The sequence below is a fragment of the Arvicola amphibius genome, chromosome 1 (assembly GCF_903992535.2).
Source record: "Arvicola amphibius chromosome 1, mArvAmp1.2, whole genome shotgun sequence".
Taxonomy (NCBI): domain Eukaryota; kingdom Metazoa; phylum Chordata; class Mammalia; order Rodentia; family Cricetidae; genus Arvicola; species Arvicola amphibius.
This window is the reverse complement of record NC_052047.1, coordinates 130,482,602-130,507,143: the sequence shown is the minus strand read 5'-3', so window position 1 is coordinate 130,507,143 and position 24,542 is coordinate 130,482,602. Positions and strand designations below refer to the sequence as shown.

General features: G+C 51.5%; 1 protein-coding gene across 3 annotated transcripts in view; it reads left to right on the top strand.

The window, feature by feature from the left end:
• The window catches only part of Rgs10 (regulator of G protein signaling 10), a 37,649-nt gene extending 16,203 nt beyond the window's left edge, over window positions 1–21,446 (top strand). For all 3 annotated transcript variants that reach the window (XM_038344454.2, XM_038344443.2, XM_038344448.2), the window contains 2 exons: window positions 9,765–9,908; window positions 21,013–21,446. In XM_038344454.2, coding sequence (XP_038200382.1) covers window positions 9,765–9,908; window positions 21,013–21,159 — 291 coding nt within the window. In that variant the 3' untranslated portion in view covers window positions 21,160–21,446. The remainder of the gene's footprint in view (window positions 1–9,764; window positions 9,909–21,012) is intronic.
• The last annotated feature ends 3,096 nt before the right edge of the window (window positions 21,447–24,542 follow it).

The window sequence follows — 24,542 nt, the reverse complement described above, 5'->3', positions numbered from 1 at the left end:
ATTTGAGGACTGGTCCCTGGCATGGGCATTTGAAATCCCCCAGTAACACACCTCCTCAACAAGGACACACCTCCTAATCCTTCCCAAACAGTTCCCCAGCTGGGAACTAGACATGCAAGCAGATGAGCCTATGAAGACCAATCTCATTCAAACCACCACACTTGCCCTCCAGATAGAACACCTCTCCAGACAGCTGTGGGTTACAGGATGCCGGGTCTGGAGGTTCTGTCTCTAGAAGCTAGAATCTCCAGGGCCAGTAGCCATGAACTGTTGTTTGCAGACAACAGCCTGGAAGATGCACCACTTCCAAGGCTCTCTTCCCAGGAGGGAGCGGCTTGTGACCTTCCTCTTTAGGATGGGTGAGAAGTGATTCGGAGATGGCTTCCTCCAGCTTGAGTCTCCCAAGCTGGCCTGGCTCTGTGAGGAATGACTATGACTTCTGTCTGTGTCTTTCTGCCATTTCTTCCCCCAGAACATCCTGGTTGGAGAAGGGACTTAGTGAGGAAGTGGGAAGTGGCACCAGCCTTGGAAAGCTGGCTTCAGGGTTGAGGTCCCCTGGGAAGGAGCACACACCATTCTTCTCTGTCCCCAGCGCTGAAGACAGCCCTGGGAGATGCCCAGCTGTCTGCTGGCCTTGTGCATCTGGTGTCACCAGCATCACGCCCCAAGCATCGAACTCAGAGTCGGGTGGCCTTGAAGGTCAGGCGTGGGGAGGACCACCGAGAACAGATCTATCCTTGTGGCCCAGACAGGAAGCCAAGGCCCTGAGTAGAGCTGGGTTTAAGCAGTGCTCAGGAGTCAGCCAGCCATCCTCCTGCCCTGTGTGTGTCTGTTCTTATGGAGTGCCCAGTCATTGCAGAGCGCCTGCTCAGTGCCAGGCATCGTGAAAAGCCGTGGAGAGAGACATCCACCTCGTGAACAAAGCAGAGAAGCTTCTTTCAAAGCTCTGCAAGCATGAGGCTTATAGACGCGGGAAGTGTGAGGCCTAAGGACACTCAGGCAGTGGAGTCCCAAGGTCTACTGGAAAGTGAGTTGTAGCCTGAACCCTGCAATGCTGGTCGAGGAGAGGGAACTAGTGACTCTAGGAGCAGGAACAACCTGTGGGAAGACCAGCTCAGGGGTGCGAGGGTTCCGTTTGCCAGGTGGAGCCGCTACGGGGCTGTGTTTGAAGCTAAGGGTAGGTGTAGCCAAATCTAGGAATGTGGGCACATGACACAAAGGGGACCTCATGCTGTGGCCTTGGTAAGTTCCTTCAGGACCTTAATGTTGTATGTGGCAGATGTAGCATTAGGTGTCACTGTTCTGTTACATACTGTGGAAATAGACTCAGCAGTTCTTCTCTTCACCCTCATGCCCAGCGCCTATCACGGGGCTCCGGAAGGCTTGAGTCCCTACGGTTGGAACATACGCAGTGGCATATAATGAGTGTTGCCTTGCTCCCCCCTCGGCTCAAGGCACAAAGATGCTTGTCTCAAACTTTCCTTCGGAACCTAAGAAGCCAGGCCCCCATCGTCTGCATCTCTCAGCAGCTCCCGTCTTCCAAGCTCCCACAGAAGAGCTCACTAAGCTTTGGAGGCCCAGTGATTTTTCTAGCCCAAAATTCCAAGGTCCTTCTACAACCCCCCACAGAACCCCATGGTCAGGGCGGTCACAGCATACCTCACTCCTGCTACCGATTTCTGTGCTGGTTAGGGTTACTATCGCTGGGATGAAGCTAAAGTGACTCAGAGAGGAAAGGCTTTCATTGGCTTACACTTCCACATCAAAGTCCATCGCTGAAGGAAGTCAGGGCAGCAACTCAAACGGGGCAGGACCCTGGAGGCAGGAGCTGATGCAGAGGCTGTGAAGGAGTGCCCCTTACTGGCTTGTTCATCATGGCTTGCTCAGCTGGCTTGCTTATAGGATCCAGGACCACCAGCCCAGAGTTTGCACCACCCACAATGGGCTGGGCCCTCCCCCATCAATCACTAATTAAGAAAATTAAGGCTTATCAATAGCTCAGTCTTATGGAGGTATTTTGTCAATGGAGACCCCCTCCTCGCAGATGACTCTAGCTTGGTTGACACAAAACTAGCCAGCATAATGCTGCTGGGAACAGTGGAGTCATTGGTGACATGTCTGGGTCTTGGTCTGGGCCACAGCGTCGAGCCTTCACGTGCTCCCATGCGCAGATGCAGGGTTGTGATTTGAGAAGCCAGCGGCAGCCCATCTTAGGCTACCGTGCACGTTGCATCAGCTCATAGAACCAACCTCTGGCTCCCCGCCCACAGGCTCGCCTGGGTCCTGCTGCTGGGGAGGTAAAACCAGGCAATCAGCTCTGAGTTACTAGTTTTGAGGAGTGTAGGAGGAGGCAGGCCCCGCAGAAGGCACCTAACCGAATTTCACAATCAGACTTACCACATCTGCCCCAAAGGGAGCGTGGGAGGCTTTAATCTCTCTCTGCAGTCAATAGGCAGCTGTGAGCTTGACGCAAATCAGGCTGTCAAACCTCTTCCAGTTTGAGGACAACTTTGTTGATTTGTTTTTCTCTTTCTGTTTGCATGTTTACATGTGCATGCATGCATGTGTGTGGTGCGTGTGTGCATAAGTTTGTGTGTGTGTGTGGGCACAGGTGTGGGTGCTCATGTACATGTGAGAACATGCATGTGAAGGCGTGAGGTTGACATGAAGAATTATCCTCCATCACCCTTCCACTTTAGTCGTCGACACAGGGTCTCTCAACCAAATCCAGAGCTGGCTGGTCTCACTAGCTCGCACTGACTTCCTTTCCCAGGCTGGGATTGCAGGGAGAGCCACCGTATGTAAGTTCCAGGGATCCTAATTCTGGTGCTCACACTTGTGTGGCAAGGGCTTCCCCGCCGAGCCTTTCCTCGGTGAGTATCTCACACTCTCTGATCCTGAGCATCTTGTACCACTTACTTCTCCGCCTTTTGTAGCCTGTCTTTCTCTCTCATGCTCATCAGCTCAGGCATCTTTGTGTTTCTTCCTCTCCATCATATCCAAACGCCTAGACCCATGCCAGGCATGCAGTGCGGTCCTTCCTCCCCCTGGGATGAAGGTGTGCCCTCCAGGCAGACTGGACTCTCACCTTGTCCTGAAACCCTGGCCATGACAATGGGCTTGGAAGACGAGCATACATTCTAGCCTACTGAGACTTTCGTTCTTAGGTGCCCCCAAAGAGTGGAACAGACCGTGTCTTGATGGTCTTCCCTGGTCTGTGTTCCACTGTGACCTGGCAGACCACTGGGCGAAGCAGGGCCATGGCTTAGGGAGGTCCGACATTGCAGGTGTCAAGGGAAGGCTGGGGACTTTGGGAAACCGGGGAAAGTGACTCTTCCCACCTCCCGTCCACATGTATCTGTAGTCTGCGCTTCCATGGCTCTGTGGTTTATCCCCTCAGGTGAGTCAGCCCGTGATGTACGTCTAACTTCTAGGGTAATTCAGCATCACACCTTGCAAAACCACGGAGACGGGGCTGGAGAGATGGCGCACCCAGTCCAGAGCCCAGGCTAGTCTCCCAGAGGACCAGGGTTTGGTTCCCGGCACCCACGGCAGCGGGCTCACAGCCTCCTGTAACTCCAACACAAACATGTGCACAACCCCATAATATACAGATAATTAAAAATGGGAGTAAATCTTTAAAGAGAACTCCAGAGAAGCTCCAACAAGGCATTCGTTTTTGGCTAACCCTAAGTTCATTTGTTCATTCATTCATTCATTCATTCACTCATTCATTCATCCATCCATCAGCTCTTATACATTGAGCCTGTTTACGATGTGGCAAGTATTGAAAAGTGCTTGACCTTGTACAGACCATATGGAGAATGGGGCGGGGAGGTAGAATAGGAACTGGTTTCCAGTGTTCACCGCCCGGAGAGCTGTGCCAGCCTTTGTGCCAGCATTTAAATATGGCAGTCCCTTGTATTTTAATAGCATTTCAAAGCTTACAGTTATGGGAGTCGATGGTATTATTTTATATTATTATATTATTATTTTGGTATATTTTAACACTACAACTTGATCTCATAGCTAGCTATATTTGGGTGTGATTTTTTTGTAAAAAGTGTTTTGAAAGAGTTCTAAAATGTTTCCTGCCGGGCGCTGGTGGCGCACGCCTTTAATCCCAGTACTCGGGAGGCAGAGGCAGGCGGATCTCTGAGTTCGAGGCCAGCCTGGTCTACAAGAGCTAGTTCCAGGACAGGCTCTAGAAACTACAGGGAAACCCTGTCTCGAAAAAAAAAATGTTTCCTAAAGGAAGTTTGTTCTCCACGAGCGAGTGGCTTGTGTGAGAAGGGCAGCCGTGGCCTTCACCCTCAGCACCCTCGGGAACTCAAGGGCTATCTAGTTTGGGTACTGTCTTGTGGTGTGAAATTTTAATCCATTGAATCCATTGTCACTGCTGGAGTAGCAGGGTCCACGGTGAACCTCAGGAACTCAGTGTGATCTTGGCTGCTGTGCTCACTGCCTGCTGCCTCGGCTTCTCCCTTGGTGAGCGGCAGGGTGGACTTGGCAGGTGGAGGCCTGGGGCAGCCCAGCCAGTTAATAACACATCAGCTGCCCCTCTTTCCTCCCTTCCCCCGTTTCATCCACTGGAGCCAGGACCTTGTGGTGGTGGTCTGTGTCCTACACATGTAGGACCAGAGGAGGACACCAGGTGCTGTCATTCTCTGGCTCATTCCCTTGAGACAGGGTCCCTCACTCCACTACCACTTGGGAAAGATTAGGGTCTCTTAATTGCTCAAGGTTGGGGTTAGGTACTGAGGACACGGCTTCCTTCTGTCGACTCCCTTCAAGGGAGGTGCCCAGACTCCCACTCTTTCTGGACATGTCTCTTCCACCCCTTCTCCAGGCTCTCATGGGTACCTAGGCTTGTCCCTCCTACTGTGGTCCCCTCTGTGCCTGTGCCAATTGCTCTCCATTTCCTGAGCTAATTCTCCAAAAGTTTCCTGTGTCCACTCTGTGGGTCCTGGAACTCAAAACCAGGTCGCCAGGCTTGGTGACAAGTGCCTTTACCTGCTGAGCTACCTCCCCATCCCCTCGCTGTGTTTATTTGATATGTCTCCACTCCATTCTCTTTATGAAACACAAACACATACGAAGGAAGTTCATACACGATTATGTCCTGTTTTTATGTGTTCTCTCCTGGGTCTCCTCTGGTGGAGGAGCAGGAGGGAGAGAAGTGGGCTCGTGGGAGAAGTGTTCTGGAGTCAAGCATGCAGCAAACAGGGTGTGGGCCATGTGAAGAGGTGTCACGGAGACTTGAAGTCCGCTGTCCTAGAGGAGAGACTAAAGCAGCACAGGCCAGGAGGTGACTTCCCTTTTCAGGGTGTCTCTGGGATACCTGCCCCGTTGCCAGCAGTCCGGTGACTCATGCGGCAGCGGCTTGGGAGACTGTTGGGCTGCATGGTGGAGCATGTAGTTACAGCCTCCAGGGCAGGACTCGAGTTTAGGGAGGGGCTAGGAGGGCACCAGACTCGGTAAAGAAGAAAGACAGAGTCTGAGGATCCTGAGAGAACCGGGCTCCTCTGGTGAGGGAGCAAGGTGAAGGAAGAAGGCAGGCAAGGTGCGCAGGACTGGAGCCAGAGAGGCATCCAGGGGCCCCTGGAAGGGCTTAGCTACTGGAAGCTGCACGATCCACCAGGCACTATGGTCGGAGGTGCAGGATTCAGCTGAGAAAGGTGGAGAGAGTAGAAGGGGGAGCCACCAGAGGATGCGTCTCTCTGAGATGCATCTTGGAAATTGGGAGCGAGGAGGCTGTTTGCCACGGGGAAGTGATGTAAAAGCTTTTAAGGTGGCAGAACATCAGCGTGTGCCCTAAGTGGGCACGGGGGTAGGGAACGGACCACACTGCACCCTCCTAAGTGCTGGGCAACCCATTACTTTGCTGTTCTGAGCAGATGGGTGTCTGGATCTGTGAGCGAAGTGAATTCGCTTCTCTTGAACCTGTATTGGTCAGGAGCAGCAATGGAGGGCTGGCTTCCTACCCAGTGCTGCTGCAAACCAGGCATTATAGTACCCGAAGGCAAGGCCCTGGCTTGTGTCTGGAGGAGCTCACTTAGGTGCCAGAGACCGGCACATCTATTTCTTAGGACTGTGGTGTGGGCGACAGCTGGACATGCCTGGTAGTGTCTTCACAGACCTAGAACTGACTCCATCGAGGGACGTCTGTTCTTCTTACAGCAGTTAGAAGAGGGTTAACCCGGCTCTGGAAAAACCTACCAGAATAGCTCAAGTGACCAGTTCTCCTTTTCTGTTCAGTGTGTTCTCAGCCTGGACACCAGGCCCTCTTCCCGTGACTGGCCTGTGGTCAGCAGTCCCGGGGCTTCTCTTTTCGGTCGCACTTCCTATCCTCGCCCAGAGAGACTCCGCTGCTCACTCGTTCCGCTGCACCCGCTGGGTCAGCACAGGGGCTCATCCTGTTCTCAGAGGCTGGAGAAGGGTGGCTGACGAGGGAGAGGGTTGGCTGAGGGCCAGGGTTTGGACATCTGCAGCCCTGGCACCTGCTTCCTCTCCCCTGGGCCACCTGCCCCCACATTGGCGTCTCAAGCTGCTCACTTGCGTGTCTCATTTTCAGAACCACTCAAGATAGCCTGGATTCATGTGGGCCACGTGTGTGCATACACACATGACAGAGCGTTCGCGCATATGTGGATGGATGTCTTGCGGCGGGGGTGGGATGGGGAGGCCCTGCACACAGGCATGCAGTTTGCTCGTCTGGCTGACTGAAATTCTACTTTCATGAAGTAACTAAAACAGGAAGTGGGTTTCCAAAAATGTTCCCTTCTGACAAAATGGCGGTGGTGGGAGAGGCTCTGTGGAGCCAGTGGGCCTTTGAGAGACGTGAAGTTCCAAACTGCTGGCTGCTCTGGACCTCGTCACGGTCCCCAGACCTATCCTAGGAACAGGCATATTTATCTTAAGAGGCTCCTATGTCTTTGGGCTTGACGTTAATTAATTGTTCCTGTAGTCAAGAAAGAACAGACGCAGGGCTTTGAGTGGTGACCCCACCTAGACTCTGTTCCTGTAACAGCAGGGGTCTAGTCGGGTCTCCACCTCATGGGGTCTTCTGCCTTCTCGTCTCTGCCATGAAACAAGCTCATTTTCTCTGCTGTCAAGCTCTGTTAATTGAAACCTTCCCAGGATTTTCCTAAGACCAGAAGTTTTCAGAGCCCATTTCTCCCTTGGCCAAGCTCTGCAGGCATCATTAGAGGCTGAGGACCCCTCTGGGAGAAAAGTGTTTTCTTAGGGCCTCTGACCGCATCATCTCCTGTACAAACCACAGCTGTGCTCACCACGCTAAGGGCATCTCCCCGTTGCCTCGCTCCGTGGGGTCAGAAAGGGCCTGAGACCTGAGGTTGACAGAGTAACTGTCTCTGCTACAGGGAGGCAGGGGCACACAAAACTTCCTTTTCAAGCACGGGAGCCTCGAGGGAAGTTCTTGGGAGACTGCTGAGTCCATTGCCCTGCCCGAGGCACTTTGAAGATGGCTCGCTTAGCGTTTAAAGTTAGCTCCTTCCATCAGGGAAGGTCACAGCCTGTCACGGTTCTCGATGGCTCCTGCCATGGGGTCTGTCCCAACCCTGGCACAGTTCTCGGTGCAATGGGACTACACGTGAGTGAATATCTTGCTGGCACTCTCTCTGGGACACCTCCATGCTTTCCAGCAGGGCCGCAATAGGGACTTCTAGGCACACAGTGAGTGTCCTCTGCATTACTTACTCTTAATGTTTGGTTACTTGAAGGGAAACACCCTCTTCCGGAAGACTGATAAGCCATGCACCCAGAGAGCTCAGTGAATCTCGTGGGACCCGAGTGGGCTTGAAGTTTGGAATTAGACAGTTCTGATATCACCTATCCTGGCCCTGGTCCTCACCAGGAAACCAGCATTAACAGGGAAAGAGACCAAGAGGTTAAGGGAAGGGAACAGGCCTAGTATGTTCGCAGTACAGCAGGCACTGGCCGTGAGACATGCACGTGTATGTGATTTCACGGGACTTTGTTTGTCCTGGTGAAACACACATAATAAAAACTTCGTTTGAGTGTAGTCACAGTGCTGTGTAGACGCTGCCACTTACGAGATCCAGATTCTCTCAACACAGCAGAAAATCCTCGTGACCGTCACGCCTTTCTTACCGGTGGTCAGAGTCTGGTCCAGGTGTTTCCAGGTTCTCAGGCAAGGAACTGAAATAAAGGTGCAGAGAGATTGTAAAGTAGCAAGGAAACTACTTAACAGAGAAGCCATAGTACAGATCAGAAAGACATGCTCCGTCAAGAGCTACAGCAGAGACCAGATGTGGTTCCACACACGCCTTTAACCCCAGCACCCGGGAGGCAGAGGCAGGCAGATCTCTGTGAGTTTGATGCCAGCCTGGTCTACAGAGTGAGTTCCAAAACATCCAGGACTACAGAGGGAGACTCTGCCTTTAAAAAGAGACAGAGAGAGCCAGGCAGTGGTGGCACATGCCTTTAACCCCAGCACTGGGGAGGCAGAAACAGGCAGATCTCTGTGAGTTCAAAGCCAGCCTGGTCTACAGAGTGAGTTCCAGGACAGCCAGGACTGTTACACAGAGAAACCCCATACCAAACCAAACTAAAACAACGAGAGAGAGGAGAGAGAGAGAGAGAGAGAGAGAGAGAGAGAGAGAGAGAGAGAGAGAGAGAGAGAGAGAGAGAGAGAGAGAGCGCGCAGGTCACATGAGTGAGAGCATACTCGGGGCCTCAGGTTATTGAATGGGATTACTGTGATGGGTCTAGAGGAAGGGCTGGTTACTAAGGGCTATGCCTTGGATGGTTCTCTGTTTTATTGACATGTCTATGATACGTTTACTGTGCTTATCCCTCCCCATAATGCATCTGATCTCAATCACAAGCACACTCGGTTGTACATAGGTATAAGATGGTAGATAGAGGATTCTCCCTACCACTTCACAGAGAGGACTCAGTTTGTCCTATTGCTCACCCACCCCAAACCAGTTCTGGACAGAATGGCCCCTACAATGCTCCTGGTTATGACTGGAATATGAGTGACTGGGGACATGAATATGTTCGGGAGCTGTTGAGGGGAGGGGTGGGCTGTTTGTGTAGCCCAGCACAGGTGGGGGTCCTAGGTCAGTAGGTCCCTAGGTGCATTGTTAGGATAGTGGTAGCTGTGCATATAGTACACGCAGGTGAAAGCCCTAGGCTCAAGGCATCGCTGGAAGAAGGATGTGTGCACCCCAAACTGAGTGAAGACGCAGGCTCTTGCCCTCTTCGCCTCCGTTCCCGTTTCTTCCTCCTGCAATCCCCTAGCAGCTACTAATCTTTCTGTTTCTGGGGGTCCGCACATCCTAGGTTTTCCCATGAACAAGATTATGCACTATGCAGCCTCTGTGTCTGCTTTCCTTCACGCAGCTCAGCCGTTCCAAGGTTCATTCAGGGCGGAGTTCTGACTAGCGAGTGCTTCATTCCCCGTCGAGGCCCATTACAGTTTCCATGAGCTCTGAGTTCATGGTTCTCACGGGATTGGTCCGAGTCATGGTGGGGTCCCATGTTCAGTGTTTTTGAATGATCAGTCTGGCAGTTTTGTTTCAGGAGACTTGGCTGCACATTCATTAGTAGGTATGGGGTAGGCTGGGCTGCTGTAGGCTCTCTCAGGGAGCTGGGCTCTGGAGGTGGCAATAGCTCCCAGCTGCAGCTCTTCCAGGGCCGGCTGGAGGGTGGAGCTGGCTTCAGGCCAGGAAAGGCTGTTCTGGTGGGTAACAGTCCAGCTCCTCTGTCTCCTCCAGATGCAGGAGAAGGCCAAGGAGATCTACATGACCTTCCTGTCCAACAAGGCTTCTTCACAAGTCAACGTGGAGGGGCAGTCTCGGCTCAGTGAAAAGATTCTGGAAGAACCACACCCTCTGATGTTCCAGAAGCTCCAGGACCAGGTAAAGTGACCTCCTTACCCGTGCCTTGCTCTGAAAAGCTATGTATGTCCACTCCAGGCCTGGGAGAATTCTTCAGGGAACTGCCACATTCCCTAGGAAGTACCTCATCCCGCTATGCAGGCCAAGGTTCCTGAGCTCTGATTGGTGAAATTTGGGGAACCCTGGGTTGTGACTTTGGGCTGTGTTGATTCCTGTGCTGTGCACTGTTTGAACCACTAGGGTTCTCAGCCTTTCCCATCCAGATGGGATGAGGGACTGGGTCTGTCTGAGGGACACAGGTTAAATAAATGTGGCAGCCATTGAAGGGAGGGACAGTTAGGGAAGTCTCGAAAGAGCAGCGGGGAATTGAACAAATGTCCCAATAACTCCCTTGCTGCTGGTGGCCCAGAGCTGGAAGTGACCTCTTGGTCATGACAATGGGATATGTTTGCATTATATTCATTCCATTTAGAACCTGAAGAGGTAAGTTTTAAAATGGGCGTGTTAAAGAGGCAAACCTTAAGTTTTCTGGCAGGATTTCTTATGAGGAATAGTCAGTAAACGTCACTAGACAAAAGGGATGTGACCTGATTTCAGACCTGGATTTGTAAATGTGTGTGCACGCATGTCTGTACTCTGCTGGGAAATGTGATATTCACACTGGGTCAGGGGTGTACTTCTGCCAGAAAGGCAGACCGAGGTTGAGGGACCCATGCTGAAGAAGTAACATGGAACAGCTGTTGAAGGTAGAGAGAGAGAGGAGTCCAGAAACAGCCACAAGAATTCGAAGATTCAGAGACCCTGGAACTGTTTTTTTGTTTGTTTGTTTTTTTGTTTTTTTTTTTTTTTTTTTTTTTTTCGAGACAGGGTTTCCCTGCAGTTTGTAGAGCCTGTCCTGGAGCTAGCTCTTGTAGACCAGGCTGGTCTCGAACTCACAGAGATCCGCCTGCCTCTGCCTCCCGAGTGCTGGGATTAAAGGCGTGCGCCACCACCGCCCGGCTCTGGAACTGTTTTTGTATAGATACACAAGCACCTTCCTCGCTTCCTGTCCTGGGGAGGTCACTCACATAGAGGCCCCCCAACATGAACAAACCAGTCACATGAAGGGTGTGTTAAAACTGATGGTGGGTCCCACTCCCAGGGTTAGCTCTTCAGAAGCTGTAGATCATACATGGTGTGGGACCACCTCCCCATGTTCCCAGGGGAAGCTGCTTTGGCAGCTCTGAGGCTACACACCATGGGGACTTCTCTCTCTGTGTTGGCTGAGCTTTTGCTTTTCGAGAGCAGTGGTTCTCACCTGTGGGTCATGACCCCTTTGAGGGGGATCACACATCCTGTGTATCAGATATTTACGTTATGATTCACGACACCAGCAAAATTACAGTTATGAAGTAGCAACGACATAAATCTGTGGCTAGGTCACCACAACATGAGGAACTAGATTAAAGGGCCACAGCGTTAGGAAGGCTGGGAACCATTGGCCTAGAGGATGTCCCAGCATCCATGAAGCTTCATCTCTGCTCACCATCTGATAGAAAACAAAACACCAGGCAGAAACATAAGCAGAAGTCCTTTGAGAACAGTTTCCACCTGACACAGTGGCAAGCGTAGATTCCACGCAAATTCCGAACCGGATTTGGGTGTTGAAGGATTGCTGCCTGGGTCTCTGGAGAGGCTGATTAAGGCCGGTATGGGCATAGATCCAGGAGAGAGAGGAAGACAGGGAAAGGCAGTTTTTGTGACTGTAGCCGCATGGGCACACCTGCCTGTCCTGGCCCTCAGGATCTTCTTAAAGGCTCTGCCGGGTGCTTTAAAATGCATCCGGTGTTGAGAGCTTGGCCAGCTACTAGATTCTGGATTATCTGCGGCAACAGTGCCCACTCCCGCTGAGCCGCACTGAGAGCTGTTGTCTCACTTGGCATGGACTCTCATCCGTTCTCCAAGTGTTCTACTCGTTTTGTTGACAACAGAAGCAAGGCTCAAGGAGTTGTAGTGGCTCATTAGTTAAAGTCACTCAGATAGTAAAAGTTGCTAGAAGCTGATATCCCATCCTCCTGCCTTCCAAAACCGTGGGTGCTCTGCCTCCTTCATAGCCGCCCCTGTCTTCCAGTTCAAGGGCAGTTTCTCTCTGCTTGGCAGAGGCCCCGGATACCCTCAGGACAGAGGGAGTGCAGAGATCACGAGAACACAGGCAGTTGCTTTATGGGGCTCCAGAGACCAAGGTGGGAACAAGAGGAGAGAGGTTGGTGAGATTCTACACAGCGGCCTGCACGTGGTGCCAAAGAAATAGAGCCAGCTGCTGTGACCTGCACCCAGCCCAGGCAAGTGTCTGCTGGGGGCCATGGCTGGTGCAGAGAGGAGACATGTGACAGAAAGGGTTTTTTTCTTCTTTCTTGAATGACAGCATAGTTGTTATTCTGAGACATAGTTTGGCCTCAAACTCAAACTTCATTCCTCTGCCACACAAATGCCAGGGTCACAGGTGTGTGTCTCCACACCTGGCTAGATGACAAAAAGTTTAAAAATACTTTTTTATCTACCTGATAGTAAAAGGCACCTGGGAACTGAAATCTATTGAAGGCACACCCCCGCCCCCGCCCCCACCATGATTTTACCTGGAGATAGCCACTAAACAACATTCCATCTGAGATGCCCATCTTTCGTGTTCTATAAATAACGTGTGCCACCACATTCGTTACCAGTGCGGTTCAAAGTCTGACTGTAAAGGAAGCGCTTTTATATCCTGTTGTGAAGAAGAGAGAGACAGAGAGAGAGACAGAGAAAGAGAGAGAGAGAAAGAGAAAGAGAGAGAGAGAGAGAGAGAGAGAGGACTAACTGTCCTAAGGTGTAGGTGGGTGGCTGGGAGAGAGTCGTAGCCATCCCATCCTTCAGTATTCCTGGAGACAGGTTGCAGGAACCTTCCTGATACCCACACCCTGTGCCCAAGGTCTCTCTATCAAGCAGGGTTAGATGGTGTGTAAACCTAAACACATCTTCCCACATGGTTTAAATCCGATCCGACATGGTACCACGTCTGTAGTCACCTTCTATTCCTTAGGGAATCGTGCCAGGAGAGGAGCGCTCGGCACACATTCAGCTGTTGTTTTCCCGTGATGCCCAGCACGGCCTCCTTGCACAGCATCTGCTGATTTCCTGGAGGTGGGGAGTGCTGGCGGCACCCGTTGGGAGCCTCTGTCAGGGGCCAAGACACAAAGGGGCTCAGCATCACCTGTACTCCCAAAAAGCTCCTCTGAGGACCTTGATTTCTTAGATGAGGGATGTTAAGTTAGAGGGAAATGTGATGGAGACCCCAAGATTTTAAAATGTTTCTATTTATTTATTTGTTTGTTTATTTTTGGTGCGTGCGCGTGCGCGCACATTTGTATATGTGTTGCATGTAGAGGCCAGAGGTCAATACTGAGTGTCCTCAATTGATTCCTACCTAATTTTTTGAAAGAGTCTTTTTCCTTGGCACAGAGCTCACAGAATAGACTAGACTGGCTGGCCAGGGATAACCTGTCTTTGCTTTTCCAGTATTGGGATTACAGACACGTGTCACCCTGCCCAAGTTTTAGGTGGGTGCTGAGAGTTGGAACTCAGGTCCTCATGCTTGTGTGCCCAGCACTTGGTTAACTGAGCCATTCCTGGTTCTAAGGTCTCAGTCTCAGTCACAGCTTTGGCTTCACCATGACCACCGTGTGGCTTAAGGCGGGCCTACCTGAACAGGCGGCCAACTTTTGCTTTCAGCCACTGTTACCAGAAAAGCTCCAGGTGGCCAACCACTCACAATGTGTCCTCGTTCCGCGGCTCTCGGGGAGGATAGTGGTGTCACATGACTTTCATGGGAGCTGAAAGTGCAGCAAACCATCTCAAGCTCAGATTAGATGGCCCTGCATCTCTACACCCTTACAAGAGCCTCTTAGGTCCTTTACCCAGGTCCTGCTAACATATACCCAGGGAGCAGGCAGGCAATGATACTGGACGTTAACCACAGCATGGTGATGTGGGGCCAGAACACACGGGACCCATGTTCCCACACACCGCGGTATGGGCGGGCTTCTCTGTACTACAGGATGGTAACTTGATTGGTGAACTAACGATGCTCACAAGACACCAAGCAGAAGCTCCCCATGATCAGTCTACTGTGTGAAGAGCGCACTGTGCACGTCAATGAGCATCTTGGTGGAGGCGAGAGAAGTGAAGGCTTAGCTCTTAATCTGAGAAAATCCCCTTTGGGATAAGGGGAGAGATGACTTCCGATTTAATTTATGCTTGGCTCATCTGTACGCCCAGTGGTGACCGATTGGGAGAGGTGGAGGTTGTCCTGTGTGAAGTGGGAAGGAAGGTCACTTGGCTTCTTCCGTGACTGTGCTAAGAACTATTTGTGATGCAAGGAAACCAGCTCCTGTCCGTCCACAAGGACCAAGATAAATGCTGAGAAGGAAACACAACAGCCAAGAAATGGGCTTCGAGTGTCTGGGAGGGGTTCCTGGGGGGGTCTCTTGGTCCCTGGAGAGGCCAGGGTCCTGAAAGACAGCAAATGATCCTGGGCTGTGGGTTAATGGGGGGATTTTGCCTGCTTGGCCCTGATGCCCAGCCCTGGCTATCCTGCCTGTCCTGTCTGGACTAGAGAGTGCAAACGACATAGTACTGAGCCACCTCTGTCACTTAGGGGGTCCACTGTGGCCTTAGCTTCACAACCATGGACCAATTATTTGTCCTTGGCCTGGTGCCAGCCCTCCTCCTCATCCCTGTCTCAGGTCATCACTTCCTGGATGCTGGACTCAGTCACAGTCATGATCACCACATGGTAGATTGGCTCTTGGTGTGATTCCCATCCTGTCTCAGAGCCCACACAGGTTCTGTGTCTTAGTGTGGCTTCTGTGTCCCCACGTGTAAAATGGAGACTGTAAGCTAATGTGCTTCTCCTCCTCCAGAAGGAACTTTGTACTGCTCCTTCCAACAGACCCACATGCTGCCAGAATGCCCTCATCCTTGGGTAGTGCCACTGTCTATTCAAGGTCAAACACAGCAAAATGGCCTCCGGAATGTGCCAGGTTCCTAGTTAACAGCCTTGGCAGAGGAAGGAACCAAGTCTGGGCCCTTTGCTTCTCATCCTCTTCCTCCATGTCAGTAGACAAGGGTAGATTGGTGATGCGAAGGGCCTCCGGGCCTCCGGGCCTCCCGGGGTTCACCCCAGCTCCCCTGTTTCTCCACACAGGACCTTGGTCTGTGCTTCCTTGCATCACCATCGCTCCTCCTTCTGGGCTGTGGTTGGCAATCAGAGCCAGGATGTACGCCATCTCTGTACGGGTACTGTTGACATTCACTCCCAAAGATCAGACCCAGCCCAGAGATGAGCAGTTTCCAGGGTGGCCATGGATTCCTGTTCCAGTGGAGAGCAAAGGGGTTGCACATCTGTGTGGTCAGGTGTCTTCAGCAGGGTGAGGCATGGGGGACTTTCAGACTGACCTTACAACTTTAAGACACGAGACTCCTTGTCACGGCAGAAGTGCCAGGAACTGTCACTGAACTTCGGATTTGAGCTTCACAGACTCCGGGTATGGCTGGGTAGCCCACACTGAGAGAGCATATTTTGCCCCATGCCGAGGGTCTTTCTGACTCGATTTCTGATCTTCTTGGGGTCCTGATCCCACCCTTGGCACATTTACATGCCTGTGAACTAGAAGTGATATCCAGGTCAACAAAACCTTTCTGGTGGCCCAGTCATGCTTAGGGGACAGGTTCTGCCCTCTTCGGCTTGGCACTAGCCTGCTGTCTGCCAGCCCCCCTCAGACCTCCTGGGTGTACTCCGTTCCTTCCTTAGAAGAGGGGGAGGGACTTCCATCTCACAGGGTGGGCACATCAGTTCTGTAGATACAAGGAGAGAGAGAGAGAGAGAGAGAGAGAGAGAGAGAGAGAGAGAGAGGAGAGAGAAAGAGAGACAAAGGAAGAGAGACAAAGGGAGAGGGAGGGAGGGAGAGAGAAGGGAAGGGAGAGAGGGAGGGAGGGAGAGAGAGAGGGAGGGAGAGAGAAAGAAAGAGAGAGAGAGAGAGGGAGGGAGAGAGGGGGAGGGAGAGAGAGAGGGAGGGAGGGAGAGAGAGAGAGGGAGGGAGGGAGAGAGGGAGGGAGGGAGAAAGGGAGGGAAAGGGAGGGAGAATGCTCTAGAATGACAAATCAGCAAAATCCCATTAGCAAACTTCATGTTACATTGAAAGATTTTGTTTTTTCCTCCTTATGCGGGTTGAAGTGACCTGGAAAAAAGGGGGGTAGGTATTTCCTTTAGCCCTTCTCATGCACTTGATTTTGACATGACCAAATATTTATCAGGTCAAAATACAGTGGATGGAGGCAGCGGATTAACCTGGAACCACCACTCTGAGGCCAAGAGCTTCTGGCGGATTTCTTTCCTAGAACAGCATGTTGGGAACTACAAGGGTGTTTTTGTGTTTTCCCTCCTTGAAGCTCAATCCAGGACTTGAGGAGGCATGGTGGGCATCTGGGTGATGCAGGGACGTTGCGCTGGAAAGCAAGGGGCAGGGCACAGTTGCGCAGGCGCAGGACATAGCAGGGAATCCCAGGCAATGAGGCTAAACAGTTTATAGCGCAGGCCTGCAGATGTGGGGCCTGAAGACCAGAAAGCCTTGCTAAGCCACATCTGTCTCGGAAAAAAAAATCCCCGCAGCAGCCCAGCTGCCTCCTCACAGTTTCTGCCTTGCCCACTGGTGATAAATCACTCCTGGGCTGTGCTCGGAGGCCACTTCCGCCTCTTCCTTCCCCTGTCTGAGTTGTCTAGAATTCTGATCACATTGTTTAGGTCCGGGTCAGCTGTGCGGGTAGGGTCGGCTTTGCTTGTCAGAGCCCTGGCGTCTCTGCTGGGGATGAAGCTCCCTAGCACCTTGGCCTTGAACTGCTGTCTTCAGGACCACGAGGGAGTTCGCATGGTAGCCGTTTCCTAGTGTCGTACTAACTGCCGATCTCACATACTTTCTAACAGCAAAAACTTTTTGCACAACTAGGCTAGGAGCCTGGGACCATCTGTGGGCAGGGTCTGGGCTCCTGAGGAAGGCTCTTGAAGACGAACTTGCCTTCCAGTTGCTTGTCATCCTTGGAGTCTGCAGACTATGGCCCTGTCACTGCTATCTCTGTCACTCTCGTCAGACGGCTTCCTCCTTTCCTTCTACACCTGCCCAACGTCCCGTGTTGGAATCCTCACTTACAGCCCTCCAGGATGTGACTGTATCTGGAGACAGGGTAATTAAGTTAAATAAGGTCACACGGGTGGACCCTGATCCGAAGCGACAAGTGTTTGGTTGTTTTAAGGGGTTATGCTTATGTGTGTGACAACATGCGCGTGGAGGTCAGAGGACAACTTTGAGGAGCTGGTTCTCTCCTCCCACATTGATGTGAATTCTGGAAATCAAACTTTGGTTCCCAGGCCCTCGGGCCAAGCCCGCTTACCCGCTGAGCCATCTTGCTGGGCCTTGATGGGTGTTCTCTTAAGGCATACATGGGGGACAGTCGTGTGACACACAGAGAGAGGCCCTGGAAGAAGTCAGCCTGCTGGTAGCTTGACCTCAGATTCTGGCCTCTGGAACTCTGAGGGAAAGTTGGCCATGGTTCTGTTTTGCCAGACAGAGCTGAGCAGCCCTCGTCATCCTGCCAAGCCCTAGCCCTAGGTCCTGGTTTCCTCCTCTGCGAGACCACAGTCCCCAGGGCATTGTCACGGTTTCGGGGGAGAGCGCTCTATCGGATGCCTGGAGTGTGTGGCCACAGATCTCTCAGACACGTTGGTCCTCACTTGACGGTCTGTTGAACACACAGGAAACATGCTAGGCTCCGTCGCGGCCATTTGTCCTGTGATGGGCTGTGGTCAGTAGCTACGGCCATGTGTCCTGAGATGGGCTCGTGAAGGATTTGGAGTCAACTTCCTCGTGTTCTGTCACCCTGATGCATCTCACAAATGAGGGGCTCCATTGTGAAAACTCTTGGGACCCAACACTCTCATGCCCATGCCAGGGGGCCGTTCTCGGTAGCAGCGGGAAGCTGGCCCGTGGATTCCCTGCAGAGCCGCAGAGCTGTGAACGACCAGGAAGATGAAGTCTTCCTGGGCCTGCTGCCCACAGCTGCTTCCTAGTTCCTCCAGTACCCAGAGGTGATGAAAGCCAGACATCCGGAAACCACAGCCTAAGCACTTCGGGTCTGACTGGGCATTTCACACCTGCCCACTGCAGGGAATGGCCCTGTGCTCTTGTTAAATCATTTGTGGCAGGGCCAGCAAGATGACTCAGCAGGTAAGAGCATTTGTCCACAAATCTAAGTTTGCTACTTGGGTCCTGTGGTAGAAGAAGAGAACCAACCCCTAAAAGCTCTCCACTGAGTCCTCTGACTTATGTACGTGTGTGCTGTGCTCACATTCCTCCTCCCCCACAACCCACAATAATAAAACACATCCTCTCAAAAGAGTTATTTTATTATTTTATGTGTATGCATATTTTATGTCTAGGCACTATGTGCATGCCTGGTGTCCTGGCATCCTGAGAAGTCAGAAAAGGGCATCAGATCCCCTGGGACTGGAGTTACAGGTGGTAATTCCATTGTGAGCCACCATGTGGGTGCTGGGAATCGAACGTGGGTCCTCTGCAAGAGCAACAAGTGCTCTTAATTGCTAAGCCGCCTCTCCCAGAGCTGAGAGAGCAGAGGAATGCAGAGCCTCTGGGGTTCTTGGGTACTATCCCCAAATGAAGCAGCCTTCCGGATTCAGCCTCTCACCTCCGCACACCCTGGGTGCCTCTAACACACCCTTTCTCTTCTCTCTGAAGTGTGAGCTTCAGAGTCGCAGACGGCAAACAGGATACTCCTCTCCCAGCCACAGAGACTTCAGAGGAGAGGCCCTACCCCTGCTACTGGTGCTGGCTGGGTTTGCTAGGGACCTGGGGGAAGTGACGGGGGTATAGGACTGCATGTCCGGAAAGGCCTTCACAGAACTGGCTCCCTCAGGCTCACTCAGAGCATCTGTTCTGGACTCGGAGCCAGGAGGGCACCTGTTAGATCCTCTGGAGGATCATGTACCTGAAGGGCTGAAGGATTCCCAGTGGTGAAGGGCATTGATACCTGCTTAGCACGTTTGTGGGAAACCTAGAGAGGAGAGTGAGGTTTCTTATCCCCAGCCTTCTCCCTTCGCTGTTGATTATTTTCTTGATTTCTGGGGTGTTACATTTTCATAAACAGTGATGTATTCAAACCTTAGCTAGTTATACTCACTTTAAAATTACAAAATTGGCACAAAATAGGTAAACCACTGCAGAGCTTGGGTAGGAATGGAATGGCCCAGGGGAATGGCGGGCACCGGGTGGACACTATGAGCAGCGCAATGTGCCCAATGTTTCCTAGGTGTGATCTCTGCAAAATGGGTGATTCGGTTCTCATGTAGTCCTGCTGAGAACGTGAAGGTGAAAGACAAAACATTCCCATCCCTTCCCTGGGCACCTCCTGCCTTCCAAGCGGGTGTCCCAAGGCCTCGGCCCCTGCGTGGTGTTGGGAGAAAGCAGGTTTAAAAGACATCAGGGTTTTACCACCGACTTGACAACCCTGCCTGGTAGCGAGTGGCATTCTGGAACTTTCCATTCAGTCAAGTCTGAGCGGCTATGCAGGAAAGCACGTTGGGCTCTTTAATCTGGAGGTAAGAGCCAGTCACATACACACACACACACACACACACACACACACACACACAGAGAGAGAGAGAGAGAGAGAGAGAGAGAGAGAGAGAGAGAGAGAGAGAGAAAGAGACTGGCTCTGTGACTCTCTCTCACACACACACAGTCACAGAGCCAGTCTCTCTCTCTCTCTCTCTCTCTCTCTCTCTCTCTCTCACACACACACACACAGAGAGAGAGAGAGAGAGAGAGAGAGAGAGAGAGAGAGAGAGAGAGAGAGAGAATGTCTTGACAAGATGACTACACCAGCAAGAAAATGTGTCATTCCTTCCTTTCCCTCTCCATGTTACAGGGCGAGGGGAGGTGAGCAGGAGTGGATCTGGGGTCCAGGGAATGTGGCTCAGAGACAGGGGGCTTCTATGTGGGGCCTCCACACAGTGCATGTGTGTTGCCAGCAGGCACAGCTCTGTCTAGTCCCAAGGACTCAGCCCCATCATACCTCAGAACCCCTACATCCCAGAGACCGCAGCCTGCCTGGTTGACAGGGGTCTGCTCTGCTGCTGCCTTCTGTGTTCTCTGCAACTGAGACCTGGTCCTGCAGCCTCTCCTCATGCAGACTGTACGAGCACCCCTTCCCCTCCATGAGATATCCTCCCTTTGTCTTGGCATGGTAATAGGTTTGAACTTTCCAACACCAAACTTACTGGGTCCTGATATGAGGCTTCAAAAAGAGTTTTTGTTTTCCAGACAAGTCTCATGTAGTTCAGGCTGAATCCCACTCACTATGTCGCCGAGGCTGAGCTTGAACTCCTGAGTGGTGGTGTGTGCCACCATACATGGCCAGTGAAGATTCTAAGGGCGTGACTCAGGCTGTGTGCATCTGTACTTCCACGGAAAATAAAGATGTATTTGTGCATGTGATTCTCTGGAGCCCTTTGAAACTGTTACGTGATGACCAAAAGTGTCCAGGGTGTTTGCCTTGTCCAGCACAGCCCTACCCTAGTGTTCTTATTGTTATTATTATCAGTGTGTGTATGTGTAATGTGTGTGTCAGTGTGGGCATGTACATGCCATCGGCATGTGTGTGGAGGTTGGAGGACAACTTTTGGAAGTCTCTCCACTGTGGGTCTTGGGGATGGAACGCAGGTCATCAGACTTGCATGGCAAGTACTTTTACTTACTGAGCGATTTCATGGGGCCTATACTAGCATGTGTTGTGTGTGTGTGCGCGCGCGCGCGTGTGCGCATGTCTGTGTGTGTGTGTGTATATGTGTGTCTCTGTGTGTGTGTGCATGTGTATATGTGCATGTGTGTATGCGTCTGTGTGTATAGGTGTGTGTCTGTGTCTCTCTGTGTGTATGTGCATGCTTGAGGGTGTTACTCTTTGGCCCATGGTAGGTGTTTGACACGGTGATTCATTGTCTGAGTTTGTGGTGGCCCTCAGACTCTTTCTCTTTCCTCTTTAGATCTTCAATCTCATGAAGTATGACAGCTACAGCCGCTTCTTGAAGTCTGACTTGTTTTTGAAACACAAGAGGACGGAGGAAGAGGAAGAAGATCCTCCTGATGCTCAAACCGCAGCTAAACGAGCTTCCAGAATTTACAACACATGAGCCCCCGAGAGCCAGCGGAGCAGAGGGATGGACTCTTGGAACTGTGCAGGGTTGTCATCACTTGTCGCGTTTGAGGACTGAAGTGTGCCAGACCTTCCCGTGGGATATGTGTACTTTATTACATGTTTGACCAGTAACTTTTGCATGATGACTAATCTTCCATTAAAAACAAAGTAGCTTTGAAGTTTCAGTTCACAAAACAAATGAGATTCCGCCAACACTGGACACTCAGAGCATTTTAATCCTAATTAAATTTCCTGTGAGGCCACAGGTGAAGCCTTTCGCTACTTCTGCTTTGTGAGCCTTCGTCCTGCCTCTCTGGCCTGGGTTGTGTGTCTCCACAGACTCTCTTGGCAAACGCAGGCGTGGTGGGCATTGCTTGCTGATTGCTTTAGGGTTAAATAGTTCTTAAGAAAAGTTCAGAGATGTCTAAAGCAAATCTCCGACAGCTGCTAAAGATTGATTGACAGGAGCTGAGAGTTAGCACTGGCAAAGGGTTGTTATTTTCTCGTAAGGAGTCCCTTGATCCATGACATTTCACACATCACACATGTAAAGTTCATTTTCACAGAAACACCGTCTCAGCCAAGGGGGAAAAAAAAACAGAAGAGAAATTGTTCAGAGGTGATGGCTGGGCTGCTCCTGGTGGTCTCCAGTGGGACCCCAGCCCAAGATGTGCTGACCTGGGGTTGATGGGATGGTCCCCCTTTCCCTTTGACTACCTAGAGACAGATCAACCCTGTACCTTCTTCTCAAAATGCCTTTCTGCATTTGTGAACTCTGGCTTGACATTCCAACGAGGGGAAAGAAGTGCTGTCTGCATGTGTTCAAGTCCCAGGCCAGCCTGGTCTACATATGAAGCCTGCTGCAGCTGGGTGGAGAGGCTGGGAATGACCAGGGACCCCTCTTTTACAGTGGAGCCCAGCGGGGCCCCAGATCAGACTCAGCTGCCTTCAGCTAGTGTCCACACCTCTTGCAGGGCTCAGCACCGTTGCTAGACTGTCTCCAGCATGTTTGCTAGCTCTCATTGGTACCCACAACGAGCCTCTGCTGCTATGGGCCCTCCGGACTCAGGCTCTATCATTTGCAACCCCCCCTGCCGTTGAGGTGACTGTGCAACTTACCTCTTAAACCAGGACACTTGAGAGACACATTTTAAAATATGATGAACAGGCATGTTGTAATCCCAGGCAAAGGTGGGTCGATCTCGGTGAGTTCAAGGTCAGCCTGGTCTACACATAAAGTTCAGGCCAGCCAGGGATACATAGTGAGAACTTGTCTCACGAGACAGTCAAGAGCTGGAGAGGTGGTTCAGTGGTTAAGAGCCCTCGCAGCTCTCCCAAAACACCTGGGGTCAGTTCCTAACATCTGCATGGTAGCATACAACTATTTGTAACTCCAGTTGCAAGGGATCCAGTGCCCTCTTCTGGCCTCTCTGGGAACTGCAAGCGCATGGTGCACATATATCCATGCAGGCAAAACACTCATACACATAAAATAAAAGCAAATCTGAAATAAAAATAAAAATATTTTTTTAAAAATACAAACCCCCAAAGAATTATAGTGTCCTGACATCTTTGATAAAGCATGAGCAGTGATTCCCTGATGATGACCTTCTGATGACCTTGCCCTATCTGGACTCCCTAGTCTGCTGGCTGCATCCTGTCCTTTCCTCTTGGTCTTGGAGGAGGAGTGGCCTTTGGGGAATGATTCCCTGCTGAAGAAAGAGCAACCACTGAGTATCTGCTGACAACTACGAACCCAAGACATTACACACCCCTCAGGCACACGTCTCCAATGTGTTGTCCCTCTGCCATGACAATGAGAATGACCCTAAGCGTCCTGTCACCAAAGCCACAGTGTCACTGTGAGCAGAGTGGATCAGCACATTCTAAAGAGTAAAGGTTAACAATGCAGGTTCTCCAATCCACCTTTGCTTGGTTGGCCAGAGGGATTGGGGGGAACAAGGGAATGCAGGGATCGGGGTATGCAGGGATCAGGGCTATGCAGGGATCAGATACACAGGGATCAGGGCTATGCAGGGATCAGGGCTATGCAGGGGATCAGGGGATGCAGGGCATACAGGGGACCCCTCTATATCACCGTGGATGCAAGGGGCCAGGCTAGCAACTCCCAGAAAACCACCAAGGGCAGAGACCAGAGTGGCTGGAGGCCTCTGACTTCTCCTCTTACACCACTGGGTTCAGGGGCTGTGTCAGAAGAAACTAAATGGAATAAAGGGACAACCAAAGAGAGTCCACAAACTGTCCATATGAGGAAGAGTGCCCTCTCTCGTTCCCTCTCTCTTTACTTCTTGACCACCAGAATCTTAGGGACCTGTAGAATCTGGTCCCTAGAGAAGCAGTTGCAATGAGATTAAAATGTAGGACCCCAAATAAATGCTTCTATCCAGCCCCTCACTTTTATCCTTGTGTCTGTCTGTCCAGTCCATACACCTACCAACCCACTTGCTCATCATCCATGTATCCACCAAATATACACCCACCCACCCACCCACCCACCCATCACCCACCCTCCATCCATCGTTCCAACATCCATCAACTCACCCACCAATCACTCATCCACCCATGGATTAGTATCTAAGCTAATTCTGCCATGCTCTGAGGATTATTAGACACCAGGACTGAAGTGTGTGTGTGGGGGGAGGGGGGAAACAGAAGAATAAACAACTGTCACACACCATCGAAATTTATAGATGTAGTTTTATTATTATTATTAAGGTGTAGCGAGGCTAGCAAGCCAGGAGACAGTTCCTATTTTAGAGACTTGGTTGCTCTCAGTTCCTAAGAGGGGGTTATGCAGTCACGCAGGGCCATATGGGGTTTGTTGTACAAGGGTGCTGACGGGAGGCAGAACAAAGGGTGGCACGGAGTGGGCCTGTCTTGTCATTTCCTGGGTAAGGCGAGCAAGTTCAGGATGTTTGGGATTGGCCAGTATGCATATTTCTGCTAGGCTCCTGGATATGGCTGTCCCCTTATATCCTGTACCTGGCTGTGGGGCAGTAAGGGTAGGTGGACCGTGGCCCAGCATGGAAGAGCCTGAGAAAAGCATAGTCTAGTTGGTGTGCTCTAACGTGGCTGCTTTGTGTATGAAGGGATACAGTCCAGTGGCTTATGGCTTAGAACTTGGCTGGCTCTGGGGCGGGGGGAGGAACATCCTCTCCAGTGTCAGCAAGGTCCAGATGTCATGGCAGCAAAATAAAAAGACATGCTCCGTCCAGTGGTCTCCAGGGACCTCAGCACTCAGCCTGCAGGCCACGGGTGCATTTTGCTGTCTTTGCCTGGGCATCTGTTTAAAATCTCGCTACGCTGATGCCTCAGGCAGATAATGCCATCAGCTCCTGTAGCCCATAGGCTCTCTCC